Source organism: Aulonocara sp. 'chitande type north' Nkhata Bay, linkage group LG4 (assembly GCF_057382095.1).
Source record: "Aulonocara sp. 'chitande type north' Nkhata Bay isolate Kocher_YH1m ecotype deep benthic linkage group LG4, A_spYH_male_GT1.1, whole genome shotgun sequence".
NCBI lineage: Eukaryota > Metazoa > Chordata > Actinopteri > Cichliformes > Cichlidae > Aulonocara > Aulonocara sp. 'chitande type north' Nkhata Bay.
Window position 1 is genome coordinate 33207926 of NC_141347.1, and position 18429 is coordinate 33226354.

General features: G+C 39.1%; 1 protein-coding gene across 3 annotated transcripts; it reads left to right on the forward strand.

Annotated features, from left to right (window-relative positions):
• The first annotated feature begins 207 nt into the window (after positions 1-207).
• On the forward strand, positions 208-6702 carry emc10 (ER membrane protein complex subunit 10). Of its 3 annotated transcripts, none has more exons than XM_086290027.1 (8): positions 208-349; positions 485-551; positions 1334-1446; positions 2050-2163; positions 3774-3958; positions 4198-4291; positions 5174-5271; positions 6393-6702. In XM_086290027.1, exons 1-7 carry the CDS (start codon positions 260-262, stop codon positions 5258-5260), a joined length of 750 nt encoding a protein of 249 aa, XP_086146153.1. In that variant the 5' UTR covers positions 208-259; the 3' UTR covers positions 5261-5271; positions 6393-6702. The 3 variants fall into 3 exon arrangements, with proteins under 3 accessions (XP_086146153.1, XP_086146154.1, XP_086146152.1); XM_086290028.1 differs by lacking the exon at positions 6393-6702 and adding an exon at positions 5399-6386; XM_086290026.1 differs by lacking the exon at positions 5174-5271.
• Positions 6703-18429: the final 11727 nt, after the last annotated feature.

Sequence of the window (18429 nt, forward strand, 5' to 3'; positions counted from 1 at the left end):
ATGCAGACAACGTAGGATTACTTGATAATGATTAATTGATGGTAAGTAATTAAGCTGTCTAACAGCTTAAAGAAAAAAGAAAAAAAAACACTTGCATTTGATTACATTTTATGTTGTTTGTTAACCCTTTGTTTGAAATCGTAATTACTTTTTGAAAAAGAAAAGAAAAGAAAAGAAAAGGAGCTTTTGTTATGAAAATCGCCGGAAGTTAATGTGTTATGCCACTTGAGGCGTTCTTCCGGTGTCTGTTTCTGCCAAAATGGCTCGTGTGGTACAATCTAAGGTTGCTGTTGTTTCCACTGTTTTCTTCGTATGTTTACATTTCGCATGTTGTAATAACGGAAGAAGGGTAAGTGTGAAGTGTTATAACATAGACGACATCAATTTAAATGCAGTGAAGTGGATGCTGTACCTGTTAGCTATTTAGCATTAGCTGTGTATGACCGACTGAAAGGCTAACAGTGGATTTCATGTTCATTCTCAGGTTGGTGATGCCTTGGAGACTGAGTTCAGTGGTTTCTCTGTGCCTCTTGAACACTCATTTGAAGTTGGTGAGAAACATATTTAATTCTTTTCTTACTGTAACATTGTATGATACGACATTGATTATGTTGGTAAGCTAACTAAGCTTAACGCAACAAGAAAATTGTCATGGTAAACGCCAGACTCCATTTAAAAATGTCTGTTTAATATGTTTTTGCATTTATTAATGAATGTACCTGATTTGCTACAAATGTACATATTTTTCAGAATTGTTTTTTTGCGTTTATAACAACCTATGAACGCCTACACTTCACACCTACAGGAGCTTTAATGACATCCATTCTAAATCCATTGGCATTAATAAGGAGTTGGTTCCCCCGTTAGCAGCTATAACAGTTTCCATTCTTCTCGGAAGGCTTTCTACGACATTTCTGTCTGTTTAAAATTAAATTATTCTCAATAATGCGTGCAGCTGGGATAAAGTCAGCTATAACAATACAAGCAGTTAAAAGTCATTTCACAGCCCAGAATTAAACACCCTTTGAAATCATAGCATTTGGATGGGCAAATTCAGTATTTATTATACTCTCAAAATGCAAAATCAAAACATGCTGTCAATCAAATAAAAAAAGAAAACAGGCAGTTACAGTTTATTCCTTCATTTAACAATAATAAAACACTCTGCTTTGATGACAGACTTCTACCTTCATTTTATGGTTAACTATGAACTATGTAGAGGTACAATGTGTTGGTTCTTTTTTTTTTACCCAGATTTTTACAAGTCTCCAAGCAGGGAACGGTTTGTTATCATTTGTAATTTATTCATTTATTTATTTATTTATTTTTCCAGATGATGTAGCAAAGTTTCAAGTGCGTGGAGCTCTGCTGTTAAAGCCTGGAAGAGAGCCGGGTGTCTCACTAAGTCAGAACCCGCTGTCAGATGAGGACAGGACCAAATTGAAGGTGAACCATGTTAACCATTGATTTAGTGATGTTTTCTACACATTTCCAAGATGGCCCAGTGATGGAGAGATTTCCCCTGTTTCAAATAAATATTTAGTTGGGGGTTTTTGGGGGGGTTTTTTGGGTGCCGGGGGGGGGGACAAGTACTTGTCGGTACTTGCAGTGCACACTGCAGTCACCTATTCTCACGCTCACTCATGCATTCTGTTAGCTTCAGACATTTTTTACCTGTCACTTAATCACATATGAATCGAGGTAATTTGGGGTTCAGCATTTTTCCTGAAGAGCTGTAAATCAAATAAGCAGTCTTCATATAAGTAGACAACCTTCTTCTTGAGCCACCACCTCCTCATCTGTAGAATTACCTGTGACTGAAAGTCACCCAAAATGTTGGTACCAACGTGGGTAACATCACTCACTTGTTCCACTGGTGTAGGATGTGTTTGGATGTTTAGCCAAGTAAAACAATAGGTGAACTTTCCTAGATTTATACTACATTAACCATAGTATCAGTTCAGGATGTGTTAATGTATCCTCCTTATAATGTTTCTGTATGAACATGCGTTTCTAAATTACTTGTTTTTAACTTGGCTATCCCCACAGGAAGTGGCTGCAGTAGACGGTCTATACAGGATCAGAGTGCCTCGTGTTTTCCTGCAGGCTGACAGACAGACAGAGCGGCAGATGGAAGGCTACCTCACAGCATTCGTCAGAGCTGTGTGTATTTCCCTCAAATTCTCCAGAAATTACAGATAAGATTAAAAAACAACACCTCCTGTAAAATTGAGCACATGTTTATTGACGGCTTTTGAGGGTAGTTTTCACTGCATGGTTAAACTTAGCTTTTAGATGGAGACAGGAAAAAGGTAATGACTTGGAGAAAAGTGAGTAAAATCATAGGATGTAATGATAGGTTCTTAAAATATATTACTGTAACTTGATTCCAGCTCCTATTTCTCCTCGTTCTTTTGGCTGTTATCGGCAAATGTTCATGGGTGTTTAAAGCAAATTAATTCACATGATTATTGTGAGGCAAAATTTTGCTTTACTCACGAATCATGAAAATTACTCTAGACCGGCTCACCACAAAATATAGAAACTTTTTTGTTAATACAAAATTATATTAAACATTTTCTTCCAGCTATGAAAGAGCAGCTTTGAGCAAACATTTTGGCTCTGAATGAGGTTTTTTTATGATGTGGTTAATCTGATGTGTTTTCCCCCAAATAATTTACAGTCTAGTTGTTGCTTTTTTTGCTCTTCTATGCTGGAAAAAATACAGTTGGTTTAGAAATGTTATGTTTTTCCACAAAGGATAGAACAGAATATTTATACAGTTATATGTTATACATATTCTAATGTGAGTTCCTCGACCAATTTGACTTGATAAACTCGTCATAGTGGCCTTATCAAAGGCAGTAAAGTTAATGGAAGTTAACTTACTTGTGTTAAAGAACAAATTTCTCACAGCAGGAGGTCGGCCGTTGAAAGAAAAGAATTGAAATAAAATAAGATGAACCGACACAAGGAGTGGGCGAAGTAGCCTCAAAGTTATATCACCGTATTTCAAGGAATATGTGTAATGATATTTGACAATGACGTTTTATTGATGATTGCAGCGGGCAGCATTTATTAGTGCAAACAAAATAAATGGATTTTTCATGTTCGTGTACAATGAGCAATGATGATAGACTACCTAATTCCAAGTTTGAAGTTGTCAGCAGCAGCAATATAATACTACGTACAGTAATGGCACAGCAAGCACAAAAGTCACCTGGTTAGTGTTTTAAGTATAACAAAACTACTTAAAACTTAGCCTTGTAAGTTTTCATTAGACAAGTTTATTGTTTCCATCTTTAGCTATTTTTTTACATTTTGCAAAGTATTGCACATGTTGGAGGTCTGACTTCTTGTAGCCCAACTACTATTTGCATTCCATTGAAGTAGCCTCTTTTATAATTGCCACATGTTCATCTGGGCTGGTGCGCTGCTCTCACTCTTAGACAGGAAAGGCGTGGTTCTTTTTAACATGTAAACATTTATACACAGATTATGTGATGTATCATATATGAATGTATGAAGTAGAGTCCCTCTATCAGTGGAAAGGTATTATGATAGTATAATATCATGAGTTACTTTGTGATCCTGTCAATAGAAATTAAGAAACAAAAACACATTCACACTTTAATAATATTGAGATGCAAATATTTGATCAATGCTAGTTTTGACCTAAAGCTTCTCAAACGGTGTGTAATTAGTGTAAATTGTAAATATTTCTAAGCAATAAGCTGTTATATATTGTTTTAACATTCTCCTGTGATCCTCAGTGTGCCATGGTTGAGTCCCATCTGAGCGATGTGATCGCGCTCCACACTGACGTCTCCGGGTACCTCATCGGTGTCTCCATAGTGACGTTACCTGGGGCCTGCAGGGGCACTGAGGTCGAGGATGAGGTCGACCTTGAGATTTTCAACACCACTCTCAGCATAATGGCTCCAGTGAATGCACCTGGGTCAGTCACACTGCTTTTACCTGTGATTTTGTCCTTTTCTCCTTTACAGCTTCTTTACAATCTGACATTGTTTCAATCTCTACTTGTGGTTGTCTCTGCATAAGTCAAGGCCTCCTGCAGGTTTTTTCCACATCCTTTGGTTTAGCTTTTGCCTTGGCTTAGCAGCTCTATGTCAGTTGTCCTGGGTGGCACAAGTCCCTCTATACCTTTCACAACACTAATTGTCACCTTTCTTCCAGACCTGAGACGGCTTTCTTCCTTGAACGGATGGAACAGGAATCTGAGAAGAAAGGGAAGAACCCACAAGAACAGAAATCTTTCATCGCTAAATATGTAAGTACTTACACAGAAAACTGCTGATAGGCTAGAAGGGCCTAAAGATGTACAGGTAATAAATAAATGAAAATGACTGTTAAGCTCGTATTTTCTGTTCTCAGGCGCATCACATCTTTTCAAATATGTCTAGTATGTTTTAATATACACTGGAGACATCAGTGCTGTACTGCACTTTTGCTTCTATTTCATTTGCCAGGATTTATGGCAGAAAAGTGAAAATATCTCCCAAAAAGTCAAAATGGTTCCTGTTGTCCTGTTGAAAGGCTCTTTTCTACCTGCAGTTTGTGTCAAACTACGGGGGAAAAAGTTATTTGTCAGTACCTTTTAGGCACAGGTACACTTTTCAGTTTGTTTCTCTTACTCCGCTGAAAGCAGCGATGCGAGTCCTCCTCCTTTCCTTCTTCTTTGCAATGCAACTCTGTTAAAGACACTAGTAAAAAGAACTGGACTTGGTGGTCAAATGTAGATGGACAGTGTAATCAAACCCTTAATTCTGGAACAGATAGTGTTTATCTTTATGAGGCATATGAGTATGCAGACTTGTTTTTCATCTGATTTGTTTTCATACCAAAAACTGCTCCAGGCAGCTGGTCGCTTGCTAGAGGTCCCAGTTTCACGAATCCATGTGTTGCTAGTCGTCTAATATTAGTTTTCCCACAAAGTGCATAAGAACATAAAAAGTAATCCCTTAAACCCAGTGGTAAGGTTTTGTGTGTCTTCAGACTTTCTTAGCTTCGAGCTGTTTTTCCAGGCAGAATCCCGCCCTGTATCCTGTCTTAGTTTGCCTGAGCGCTGTTAAATCTGTCTTGTTTTGCTGTTCTGTGTGTTTCTTGCTGTGTTCACTGATCTGTGTTGAACTGATGCTGTACTGTGTTCCAGTGGTATTTGATTCTGGGTGGTGCAATCTTCCTCATGGTCACCAATTCGGCACAGCCCCCAGCAGGGGGAGGCAGAGAGCAGAGCTGAGTCCCACTGAAGTACAGTTTCCTTACTTGTCCCCTTCTTCAGTTTGTATTTAACCTTTAGACAGCGTGACTAAATGAAACCCCGTCTCCTTTCTGTGTCCACTCATTCTGTCCTTCTGTCTTTTCATGGTCTCTTCAGGTCCAATGCCAAATACTTGCAATGGTGCTCCCTTTTGGGGTTGCCACAGTGGATCTTTAGCACCAACCCCCTGCATTTCCTCCTTGACTACATCCGTCAGCCTCCTCTGAGATCTTCCTATTTTCCTCTATCTTCAATATCCAGTGTTTCTCTTCTGCACATGCTCAAACCATCTCAGCCTTGCCTCTCTGACTTTGTCCCTCCTATACTCTTTTCTAATCTTGTTTGTGCTTGTCACTTCCAATGAAAATCTGAACACTTCCAGCTCCACCTTCTGTCTTTTTGTCAGTGTAATTGTCTCCAAACTGTACATCATAGCAGGTCTTAAAACCTTCTTTTTCACTCTTGCTGTTATCCATTCTGCATTTCTCTCGTGCACTGTCTGTCATTTGGGTTGGCCCAGGTATTTAAAGTAATTTTCTTTCCCTATCTCGACTACTTGCATTTTTAACATTCCACCTGCGTTTCTCTCATACATGTGTGATTGGGAGGAAAGGTGAAAATGCCAAAAACATGAATTACAGAGATCAAATTTGTTTTTACTCATCAGCTGTAAAAGGCTGATTGTGTATTGTCATCACTACGCTGGGCTGGCAGGCGACATCGACACCCAAGTTTGTGAATGTGATAACTCAGAACAAGGCGACATAGAATTTTGAAATTCATAGCATAGGGGTATCTACTAGGAGGCTTAGGGATACCACTGGCATCCACCAGTATGTATTATTGGGAGTCTACAGGATAAACCACCAGTATATCTGAAATTATTATTCTGGCTATATTTAGCATGTGTTTGGTGTTTGACCCCTGAGATCGTCACTCTATGGCCCTGTCACCCACTTATGCCTTTTCTTCTCTTCTGTTGTGAAAATGAACTGAAGCTAATCTGGGATGACCAATCAGGAGCCACTGATGCTAGATGATCACAGTTGATTTGTATGTTGAAACCAAAAATATTGCAGTATTTAGTTGCCCTTTTCTTCTTCTCTTCCAGTGGATGTACATTGTGCCTCTCGTTCTCTTCTTGATGATGTCTGGCGCTCAGGATCAGTCGGGAGCAGGAGCTGGCGGTGGAGCAGGCAATGGCGGTGGCCGATGATCAACAACACAACAATTTTTGTTTTGCTTTTGTTTTTTGTGAACTAAACAATACTTCTTGGGCAGTTTTTCATTGCTGTACATAATGCTGTTAATGGAAGATACACGTCGGTCACACACAACTTACCTCTTGTAGAAGAGATATAGTACCCTGCAGATGACTGCGTTTTTAATTCTAATGTGAAAATAAAGTATTTATTACTTGAGCTGTATTTGTTTTTTTTGAGGGAAAGTTACTCAAGCTTATATTATTGCTCCTCTATTATACTATACTATAGGTCCTCTTTACTCCGATTTGTATTTAGTTGCACTAGTAGTATGCTTCCAAAACTTCATAGTCAGTGGAGATTAAAAAAAAAAAAAAAAACTACTGTAGTGAAAGAAAACGCAGTGAGAACATGCAAACTCCATGCAGAAATACCCCGGGCTGATGGTGGAATTGAACTCAGGACCTTCTTGCTGTGTGGCAACAGTGCTAACCACCGTGCCACCGTGCTGCCCTGTTTATCCAGCTAAATAATAATGTTTTTTATTTTAGTTGCCTCATTTTGGAGGGTATGTGTTTTCTTAATGGAACTGAATGGCAGTTCATGTAGGAACTGTTGCTAAAACTGGACAACCTGCATTCAAACAGTCCAAATGGAAACTTGCACTTCAGGCTAGGAAATAAATCAACCAGTTTGACTCAATGTGTGCAAAAGTCCTCTCTTCTTCACAAAAACTGCAAATGGAAGAAGTATAAATTAAAATAAACTGCAGATAAGAAGTATAATAAGATCTAGAAAATGGGGTAACCAAATCTAATGTATGAGTGACATATACTTATTTTAAGATCTAGCCTTATTTTCAAAACTGTTACTTTAAATCTAGTTCTATCTGCTCTTGTATATTCCGGCTTTCTTCCTGTTTTCTTTCACTAATGGGTGAAGCAAGAATTGCCTCTGTGTCACTCCACCACGTGTGAACTGGAAATCCTCCATTCAGCAGTTTAATCTTTTATAATACACCCAAGGGTTAACCCCGTGGGATTAGAGCAGCTGCTGCTTTCCCCCAGCAAGTGTCAACTGTTGTGACAGTTTATTCAGTAAGTGCTGCTTAAAAAACTGCACACACAGAAGGATATTTAAGGATATCCCTTTAAAAAAAAACTTCACTACATTTTATGATTTCTTATGTATGCAAGAAAATGGATGTTTGGGGAAACACTAAAAGTGCAAGAGAAGAATGCAACACACTGAACATCAAAATGTAAAAAGCAAAAAGGCTCTGCAACCTGCTTGGTTGGGGCCTTTTTCTATAGAGTTTTCATGTTCCTCCAACCTGGCCTAGATTATCCAGTTGGCATTCTCATTCTAGGCATTTGCTCAAGGATCCACACACCTGCCTGTCTGTTAGCCCTGTGATGAACTGGTGATCTGTCCAGCTTGTATCACATCTTTTTCTCCATCACAGCTGGATAGGCTCCAGAATAAATTACAGTCCTCATCAGAATCACATCACAGAGTCTCTTTAAATCAGTCAGATTCAGACTTGGCTCATCATAGAGGGTTTCAAGAAGCTAAGATAACGACAGCAAAATGCTCAGCTTAAGGCTTTACTAACCATGATTGAAAGCAAGGTGGCTATCACCATCCTTTATTTACAGTCTATGGTAGCCATACATTAATCAGCTGCAGCTGTGTGTGATCAATATAGATCACAGCTATGATAATTAATGAAAGGAAGAAAAAACTGTTATTCACTGAAGAGATTTTGTTAATGCTACTGATTTCAAAGGCATAATCCTAGAATAGTAAGCTATTACTTGCTTGGACAGCAGCCCAATCCAAATGAAAGCGGGACAACCCCTCTACCACGGATCCTCCAATCTGTGTATTTATAATTATGAGTCAAGGAGAGAGACCACAGCTTCGTGGCTTTAGTAACAGAATGTCCCAGAATCCCTGAGTCAACATTCATCAGCATATGTCAGTCACACTGGCTGTTTTGAGTCCGCATGTCCAACTGTGAGGGACATCCTCTTCTTTTGGGAGGTTAAATGTTGCGCCTCAAGACTTTGGTCCCCTTTGCCCTCTTCCACTCACCAACCAGACCTTTTTCAGAATCACACACACACAGTCCTACTCTGTGACTGTTTTCAGCCACTGCCTGCGCTATCTTGATGAATAACATGAGGGATAAGGTGATAACAACAGCTGAGAGAAAGATGAGAGCTGGAATGAAATAAGCCATATGACAAAAGTCATCTATTTGTAAAGAGATCTGCTTCTGTCAGACAGCAGCAGAGCTTAGACTAAAGATGGTGATCAATCTGGGTTTTCGTGTAACATCAGCTAAATGAGCCGAGACTAAACTTGTTTTGAAATGTTTCCTGCCACACAGTTTAAAAACCAGAACTACAGCTACACACTTACGTAACTCACACACTAATAAATCCAGAGGGTCAGTAGGGGGTGTGATGTATGTCCCTGTACCAGGGAGCGGGGAGGGGGACCCTGACAGTGACACATTCAAATCAAATCAAATCAAATCAAATCACTTTTTATTGTCACATCACATGTGCAGGCACACTGGCACAGCACATGCGAGTGAAATTCTTGTGTGCGAGCCCCACAAGCAACAGAGATGTGCAAACACAACAACACAAACGAGCAAAATACAAGAATGGCCAACCTGAAACTAATAAATATATGTACAATATATAATAGTGTATGCATTTCTGGATGTGTATACTAAATATTTTCCTACGTGTGTGTGTGTGTGTGTGTGTGTGTGTGTGTGTGTGTGTGTGTGTGTGTGTGTGCGTATACACATTTTTACAAATTAAATAGTAATAAAATAAAATAATAATAATAATAATAATAATAAAATATATAAAATATACAGAGTTGAATATGTGCAAAACAAGTGGCATTTATATACAGTGTGGAGTGCATAATGTTGAACATTATTGTTGTGCTGATGTTTAGGAATGGAATCCAGTGTATTTGTGGTTACGCTGAGAGTACAGTCTCAGAAAATGGGAACAGAGACATTACAAGAGAGTTCTGAAATTAAATCTAAAGAGAGTTCAGCAAAAGCAAGTCTTAGTATTTTAAGTATTCTATCTATTTTATTGATTGAATTTTATTGTTTTTTTTATATTTGATATTACTAGGGATGATGCAATGATCGGGGACCATTCTTAATGTCGTCGGTCTCATGACAATGACAATAAAGTTTTTGATTTTGATTCTGATTCTGAAGTACACCCTCCTCAAGAGTTCAATGATTTAGGCAGTTATGTTTATACAAATACTAAATGTATGTTTAGTGTCTTCATACAGGTGTTTTTTCTTAACCTGGGAGCCTGAGTACGGCAGCAGAAGACAGGCCAAGCTTTGGCTAAAATTCACGGCTGGACACCAGAGTTGTCCTCACCCCTCCCGGTAAAACAAAAAAGAGAGAATGTAGTTTTAGGCGGGTTTTTCTCGCTGAACTGCTCTGGGTGCTGTGTCCCTGAATCTCACCAGTGTTAACCTCTGGCGGAAGACATGGAGAAAAGGAAAAGATGTTCCTGGTAAATCACTGAAACAAATAAAACCACACACAACCAGAGAAAGGTATGAGAAGTGTGTGGAACAGACACATGTGCGTGTTAGAGAAATGCCTCGTTTGAGAAAAAGTTAAATTAACCCATATACAGACGCACCCATACATGCAATGAAGAAACAGCTTACATACATGTGCACGTACATGCAAGGTTAAAGTAGCGACACTTAACATACACCTGTTTTTAAATGATATAGTTTATACATTACTGACAAATAAACGCTTTGGGTTGCAGGACAACAACGTAACGTCAAAAGACAAAGACACTGGTCTGATGATTAAGGGAGGACACGACAAATTTAGTGGTTAAAAGGGTCGACTTGGGACATGTTTTTGTTGATTGTTTAAGACAAATGATTACTGAATGGTAGAAAATTCCTTTTTAGGTTTCTAAACAGGATCTTAAGAATTTTAACACGTACCTGTGTTGTCCTGTCAACTTGAGGGGTTATGAGTTGATTATATGGTGAGGAAAAAAACAAAAACAAAAAAAGGGGGGAGAGGACCAGCTAACACAGCACAGCCAACACAACGTCATTTTCCTGTTCGCCTGTTTTGTTTTGTTTTTGTTTTTTCTGAAAGCCGAAGCTGACCTGGACTCCTACCCTCCCCTCTACCATTGACCATCTTTGACCCTTTGACCCCTGAAGGCCACAGCAGCTGGACTCACAACAACAACTTGAGGATGTCAACAGTGCTGCAAAAGAGTGATCTCATGCAGCAGAGACGGAGAGCACTAAACCTAAAGCCCGTTTCACTACACGGGGGAAATTCCCAGGCTGCGTCAGCTGACAGAGCTGTGACGAGACGCGCATTAAGCCCGGAGGAAAAGGGAGGGTGAGCAAAAGAATGCTGACCTCTGAGAAGAGCCGAACGGAAGAGCTGCAGAAGGCCGTGGAGCAAAGTAAGGACAACATAAACAGACTCCAATCTGACGTGGAAGGAAAGACTCTGAGGTTTTTGCCCTCAGTAAGAGCTTAAGGCATCAGAGCAGAAACTGAGCATGGCTCCGGAGGAGCTGGCTGCTAATTGAACTCATCAGTCAGACTTGGAGTTTCACGTACAGGACTTGTAATCAGGCGGAAGCTTGCTGGAGCAGGAGGTCGTCAGACTTGACGCAAAGCTCCAACAGCAGGAGTAAACCCTGAAAGACCATACAGAAGCAAAAGGGTCAAGGTACAAGGAGAAGATGCAGGCAGCTGCAACAACGGATGAGAACAGACCCAAAGAGGAGGGGAGGACCCTAGGCCATGCGTCAGGCCGCTGGTTTACCTAAACTACAGAACAGGAAGGTGATGAACACAAACATACACCAACACGCGAACACACACTTCTGCATGCGCCTACTTAGAATGAAGGGAAACACACACATGAACACTTATGCACTTGTTGAGGGAGTAAAAACTGATACATACCCATGCACTAAAATCAAAATGTTGATTTAATTTACTAAGAAGTGACACACAATGCTCCAGCTGCTGCAATGAAGAATGCTTTACTGACAAAGGCTCAATGCTGCACACAACAAAGTCAAATATAGAATATGCTATAATAATAAGCCCAGAGGGCATTTGTGTGGTCTGGGGAGCAGAGTCCGGAGCGGTTTGGTTATGAAAACGATGCCCGTGCGAGATATCTGGGGCTTAAGGTCTCGACTTAATTGTTTACTCTACACTAAAAAGAAAAGAAAACACTCTGAGCAGTGGTGCAGAGTGAAAACGAGGAATTAACAGTGTGAGTTTTATTTCAGAGCGCCACGTCATTGTGATGGAGATTTAATAAAGGAGGAACACACGGACAAAGAAGAAGAGAAGGGGGGTGTGACCAGGAGATATTTCATTTTGTATTCTTATGATCACAGTCATAATCAGAAGTATCAATCATTAATCATTTACCATTGTTGAACCAGTTGACAGAATAATCTTTGAACCATATCTAGGTTAACATTAATCTACACAGATTATCAGTACTCTAATCAGTCTATTGTTGTTCTGTACTATTCATGTTATTTGCTTAAAGCTGTTTCACAGTTCTGTAATCACTCAGAAGCCTGTGGGGCCTGCTGGACCCTGCCTTGGTTCTATGTTCAGTTCTGCACGTACACAGGCCTTGAAAGTACATGCACGCTCTTATACAACACATGAATGTGTACACACACCCTTAGTAAGAATAGGAGGGTTGTCTGAGGACAGTTTTCTGATAGATATACTTTCACAATAGACACGAATAGATATACACACAACACACACTGGTTTTCTCTGAGTGCTGGGCTGAGTGGAAACATCTGGAGGCCTTATAAGGAGAACTTGTGGAGTGAGGGGAACTTCCTGAGTTCTGAGAACTGACTGATACTTATCATGTGACTTGACGTCATCATTGTAATAAAAGCTTTGTGAGATGCTTGCTCGGGGGAGATCGGCTCTAAAAATATGTACATATGGGGAAGATGAGCATCACAAGCCTTTTAGAGCCGATCTCCCCCGAGCAAGCATCTCACAAAGCTTTTATTACAATGATGACGTCAAGTCACATGATAAGTATCAGTCAGTTCTCAGAACTCAGGAAGTTCCCCTCACTCCACAAGTTCTCCTTATAAGGCCTCCAGATGTTTCCACTCAGCCCAGCACTCAGAGAAAACCAGTGTGTGTTGTGTGTATATCTATTCGTGTCTATTGTGAAAGTATATCTATCAGAAAACTGTCCTCAGACAACCCTCCTATTCTTACTAAGGGTGTGTGTACACATTCATGTGTTGTATAAGAGCGTGCATGTACTTTCAAGGCCTGTGTACGTGCAGAACTGAACATAGAACCAAGGCAGGGTCCAGCAGGCCCCACAGGCTTCTGAGTGATTACAGAACTGTGAAACAGCTTTAAGCAAATAACATGAATAGTACAGAACAACAATAGACTGATTAGAGTACTGATAATCTGTGTAGATTAATGTTAACCTAGATATGGTTCAAAGATTATTCTGTCAACTGGTTCAACAATGGTAAATGATTAATGATTGATACTTCTGATTATGACTGTGATCATAAGAATACAAAATGAAATATCTCCTGGTCACAGTTGGAAAAAAAACACTGTTGTTGGGGGAGAAATGAGCAAACCTTTTAAGTAGTTTTTAATCACATTTGGCTGGTGATCTAAGATATGATGGTTGTTATTTTTAAATGTTGCTATGATGACTGAAATTAAACTCAGCAGACAGTGATTTAAAATAAGTATCCAAAGGCGAGATCCCAAATTCCTCAGAGTGGCACGATCTGTGCCCTTGGAGTCTGCATCTTATTGAGAACAATTTAAACTGTGGTAAAGATTTTGAGTTTAAGTTAATGTAACATACAAAAATGACCCTTTTAGAAAAGTTGCAATTTTTTTTCATTTTATATAAATTCATTAACATTTTTAATGCAGTTTGTCTCTTTACCAACCACTCAGAAGAAACGTACACATATTTATCCCAAAGTCCAGAAATTAGCACGTGTATGTTTCAATACCATGAGACGCTAAAAGATGAATGACAGAAGCATTACAATAGATAATACGATGGGAGAAAGCAGCAGGGTGAGGAGATCTCAAACAGGCTGCTTGTACTGCAGCATGTTGCTCACAAATGTCTCTGTGTTTGGAGAGCACCAATGTCAGCACGTCACTATGTGAGGAAGGACGCTCCAGCCTTCTTTCACCATGTTTTTAGTCTCATTATACTGTGTATAATAACAATAAAGGCTTTAATTCTCTCAGCTACAGCTACAGTGGTGTTTGATGCAGAGGTGTGGACTCGAGTCACATGACTTGGACTCGAGTCAGACTCGAGTCATTAATTTTATGACTTTAGACTTGACTTGAAAAAATGTTCTAAGACTCAGAGGTGGGACCAAGTCATTGTTTTGCAAGTCTCAAGTAAGTCTCAAGTCTTTATCCTCAAGTCTCAAGTCAAGTCTCAAGTAATGTCAGGCAAGTCAGAGTCGAGTCTCAAGTCACTGGTGTAAAAGTCCAAGTAAAGTCACAAGTCTGAAATTTTGAATTTCAAGTCCTTTCGAGTCTTTAAAAAAAAAAACGAAAAAAAGCATGTTGCAGTTATATGCTAAATGTAAATATTAGACCATGTAATTTTTAAATCTGTGTTTTTCTCAACACATGACAAAATAGTGAACTTAGAAAATATACACAAATTGTGAAATTGCACCTCTTTAAAATGCAGCTCAATTAAACCTAGCTCCAAGAATAATTTTCACCGACAGTTCTGAGATAAGCTGCATGTTATTCTTGGATGCGGTTGTAGGACTGGCTTTAAAATCGCATGACAAAAATATCATACACATTAAAAAAACTGTATCACCAACGTAGCCTGGAAAACATTTGCTAGTTAGATGAAGTCAGCTATCTCATCGTAGCATATTTATATGCATATTTATAATCATACGGTTCTTGGAGTGAGTGCACACACTCATGAAGTTTAGTAACTTCCGGTCACTGCAACAAGCCCAGGTACAGTTTACCGACGGATGGGTGCAGGACCTTGAAATGCACCGTGTAGAACGAAAGACCATCGTACGTATCATAAGTTTACCAGTCTCACAAATCGTCGTCATAAATACACATTCCTTAACCGTTTATTAATAGGACCTTTGAGCTCAACGGTAATTAATTAGTAGTGGAAATAATTTCTGGTAGCATCACAGAAATGTAGCAGTGACAATAATACTGTATGCTGTAATCGTACTGGGCAATTAGTGATACAAAACAACTGTTTTATCCTGTGAATAAAAGTATATGTTTTTGTCAATGTACCATAATAACAGAAGCGAAACTGACTTGGACTTTTACACCAATGACTTGGGACTTGAATTGGACTTGAACCGGTTTACTTGAAAAGACTTGATATTTTACCCCAAATATAAAATTTAACATGCATATTATATAGAGATTGAAAATGTGACGTCATTCACGGGTAGAACCGCAAAGGATTCTGGGAACTCGTGGCAAGCGGTACTAGCGCACGCAGGCTTTCAATTAAAATCAGTTATACAGCGATAAAAAGAAACACAAAAATGTCAAGAAGCTGTTGTATTATTAACTGCAATAGCCGGTCGCATGACAGCCACGGGAAGCCGACGGGTAAAGAGATCGGTTGTTATCGGATTACGTCGTTGAAGAGAAATTGTTCGAGCCATGTTTCCGAAGTAACAAAGAGGTGACGGATGGCCTGGATTGCAGCCATTCAAAGACCAAATATAACGTCCCAGAACACTCCAGCTCACAGGTTAGTCTGCTCCAAGCATTTCCACAAAGGTCAGTCTGCTGTTGTAGTTAATACGTCATTTTTCTTAACATAATTGGTGATATAGGTTACAAGCAAGTCTGGCGCTGAACAGAAATTGTCGCGCTATGCTCCTTTATTTATTGTGCATAAATAGTGAATTGTCCTGACACAATATTGCGTTTCGCTTCTGTTATTATGGTACATTGACAAAAACATATACTTTTATTCACAGGATAAAACAGTTGTTTTGTATCACTAATTGCCCAGTACGATTACAGCATACAATATTATTGTCACTGCTACATTTCTGTGATGCTACCAGAAATTATTTCCACTGCTAATTAATTACCATTGAGCTCAAAGGTCCTATTAATAAACGGTTAACGAATGTGTATTTATGACGACGATTTGTGAGACTGGTAAACTTATGATACGTACGATGGTCTTTACTTTCTACACGGTGCATTTCAAGGTCCTGCACCCATCCGTCGGTAAACAGTACCTGGGCTTGTTGCAGTGACCGGAAGTTACTAAACTTCACGAGTGTATGCACTCACTCCAAGAACCGTATGATTATAAATATGCATATAAATATGCTACGATGAGATAGCTGACTTCATCTAACTAGCAAATGTTTTCCAGGCTACGTTGGTGATGCAGTTTTTTTTAAAATGATATTTAAAAAAAAAAATCATTTATTTATGTATGATATTTTTGTCATGCGATTTTAAAGCCGGTCCTACAACCGCATCCAAGAATAACATGCAGCTTATCTCAGAACTGTCGGTGAAAATTATTCTTGGAGCTAGGTTTAATTGAGCTGCATTTTAAAGAGGTGCAATTTCACAATTTGTGTATATTTTCTAAGTTCACTATTTGTCATGTGTTGAGAAAAACACAGATTTAAAAATTACATGGTCTAATATTTACATTTAGCATATAACTGCAACATGCTTTTTTTCGGGGTTTTTTTTAAAGACTCGAAAGGACTTGAAATTCAAAATTTCAGACTTGTGACTTTACTTGGACTTTTACACCAGTGACTTGAGACTCGACTCTGACTTGCCTGACATTACTTGAGACTTGACTTGAGACTTGAGGATAAAGACTTGAGACTTACTTGAGACTTGCAAAACAATGACTTGGTCCCACCTCTGGTTTGATGATCTAAGAGTACAGATTAAATATAAAAACTTCTAAAAAATTCAAACATAGACTCATAAGCTGTGCTTCTTGTTTTGGCCTTGAAGACCCTGTCCACCCTATCTGTTCCCTCCTTTTGGTTGTTTGGCCTCTTTATTTATTTTTTGGTAATTATCACTCTCTAAATAAATGTTGAGTTCAGGAAGTTGTCATTTTTAATCCCCAAAAAAATACTTTTGATATGATTTATTTGAATGAATATTTCATAAATTGATTGTATATGTGTCGTGACCCTGAAGAAGGTTCCTGATCCCCTTGTTGGGTCTAAAATTACAGTATATGAAGTAAAATAGTCAAATCCTATAGACACATTAATGCTCTGCTGTCTTTGTTCTTTCTCGCATCTTTCACTTTTGCTATATTTAATTAAATATATTCAATAACAGATTTAGATTGTGTACCTTTTGCATAAAAATGCGACTATGTTATTTATTTCTTCTCATTAAGTAGATTTAAATGGTTGCTGTGATCGTTTTCATGAAATATTTATTTTTGTCACTTCTGTCAGTCTGGGATAAACACTCTTCATAGCATACATACTTAGAGCCAAATACTGTAAATGTGGACAAAACACTGAGAGGCCAGCACCTGCCTTGTCAATCAGAGAAAAGCTAAGAAAACTACAAGGGGAAGTCTTCACAGTCCTGGAAAAGCATCCCAGCAGGCCTCCGCAGATTACGGTCTCACACTCAATGAATCCCCAGCGACCAATTGTGCTATACATTTCACCACAGCCCCATCATGTTAACATGCAATGAAGTAACATGATCAGACACTTAACAGCCAGGTCGGGACTGGAATATTACATAGTGATTGCTGAGTGTATAATGTAGCACCCCTAAACACACATAGACCAAAGGTCATGGTACAATACTGGTTAGACGGCTCACTGGCAGCAGTAAGCAGCAGGTGCTGAAATTTGCTTTCATGGCTTACAGTGTGTATGTAGTATTACAGGAACCATCACTAAGCTTGCGCCTCATTAAAATTCCTCTTGTAATAACAGTGAGACGGAGTTATTTCCTCTTTGACTGTAATTATCAGGATGTGCCAATAAATTCAATACTAAGATGTTGCTTACAATTATATGTAAAAAAAAAAAAAAAAAAGTTCCTTTTACCAAACATTATTTCCCCAAAATTGTATATTTAAAAAAAAAAACAACCTTTTAGATTGTTAACGTTGTTTTCCACATAAAGTGAAATATTTCATGCTTTTGTCATTTTAATTTGAAGAATTATAATAAAATCAGATCTCTTGAGTCGGTGAGATCAGGTCCAGCTTCTAAAACTCCGTCACCATGTGGTCGGGGCTCCGTCACCATGGATTGTTGCATTGCTTTGAATTTTTTCCGTCCACTGAATGTGTGTTATCGTTGGTAATCAGGCCCATAGACAGAAGTCCAGGTTGCTTTGATAGCAACCCTCAGCTCATGTGTATTTTTGGGCCGGGTGTTCCTCATCTTCCTGTTGACAGTAGCCCATAGATTCCATGTCAGGTCAGGCATGTGTGCTGGCCAGTCAAGCTACAGTAATAACATGGACAGCAAGCCATCTGGTAGTAGCTGTGGCACTGTGTGCTAAGTCTTGCTAGAAAAAGAAATTGGCATCTCCATGAAGCTTGTCAGCACATGGAAAGCTGAAGGGCTCTAAAACTGGTTGCATTGATTTTGGACTTGATAAAACCACCAACCAACACCACCAACACCAGCTGATGATATGGTTGCAGATGTTGCAGAGCCTTCACAGATGGTGGAAACTTCACCCTGGACTTCAGACATCATGGATTCAAGGCCTCCCTACTTTCAATCTGTTTCTTTGGACCGATGATTAAGGTCCAGTTCTTTTTCTCCTTCCCCCAGGTAAGAT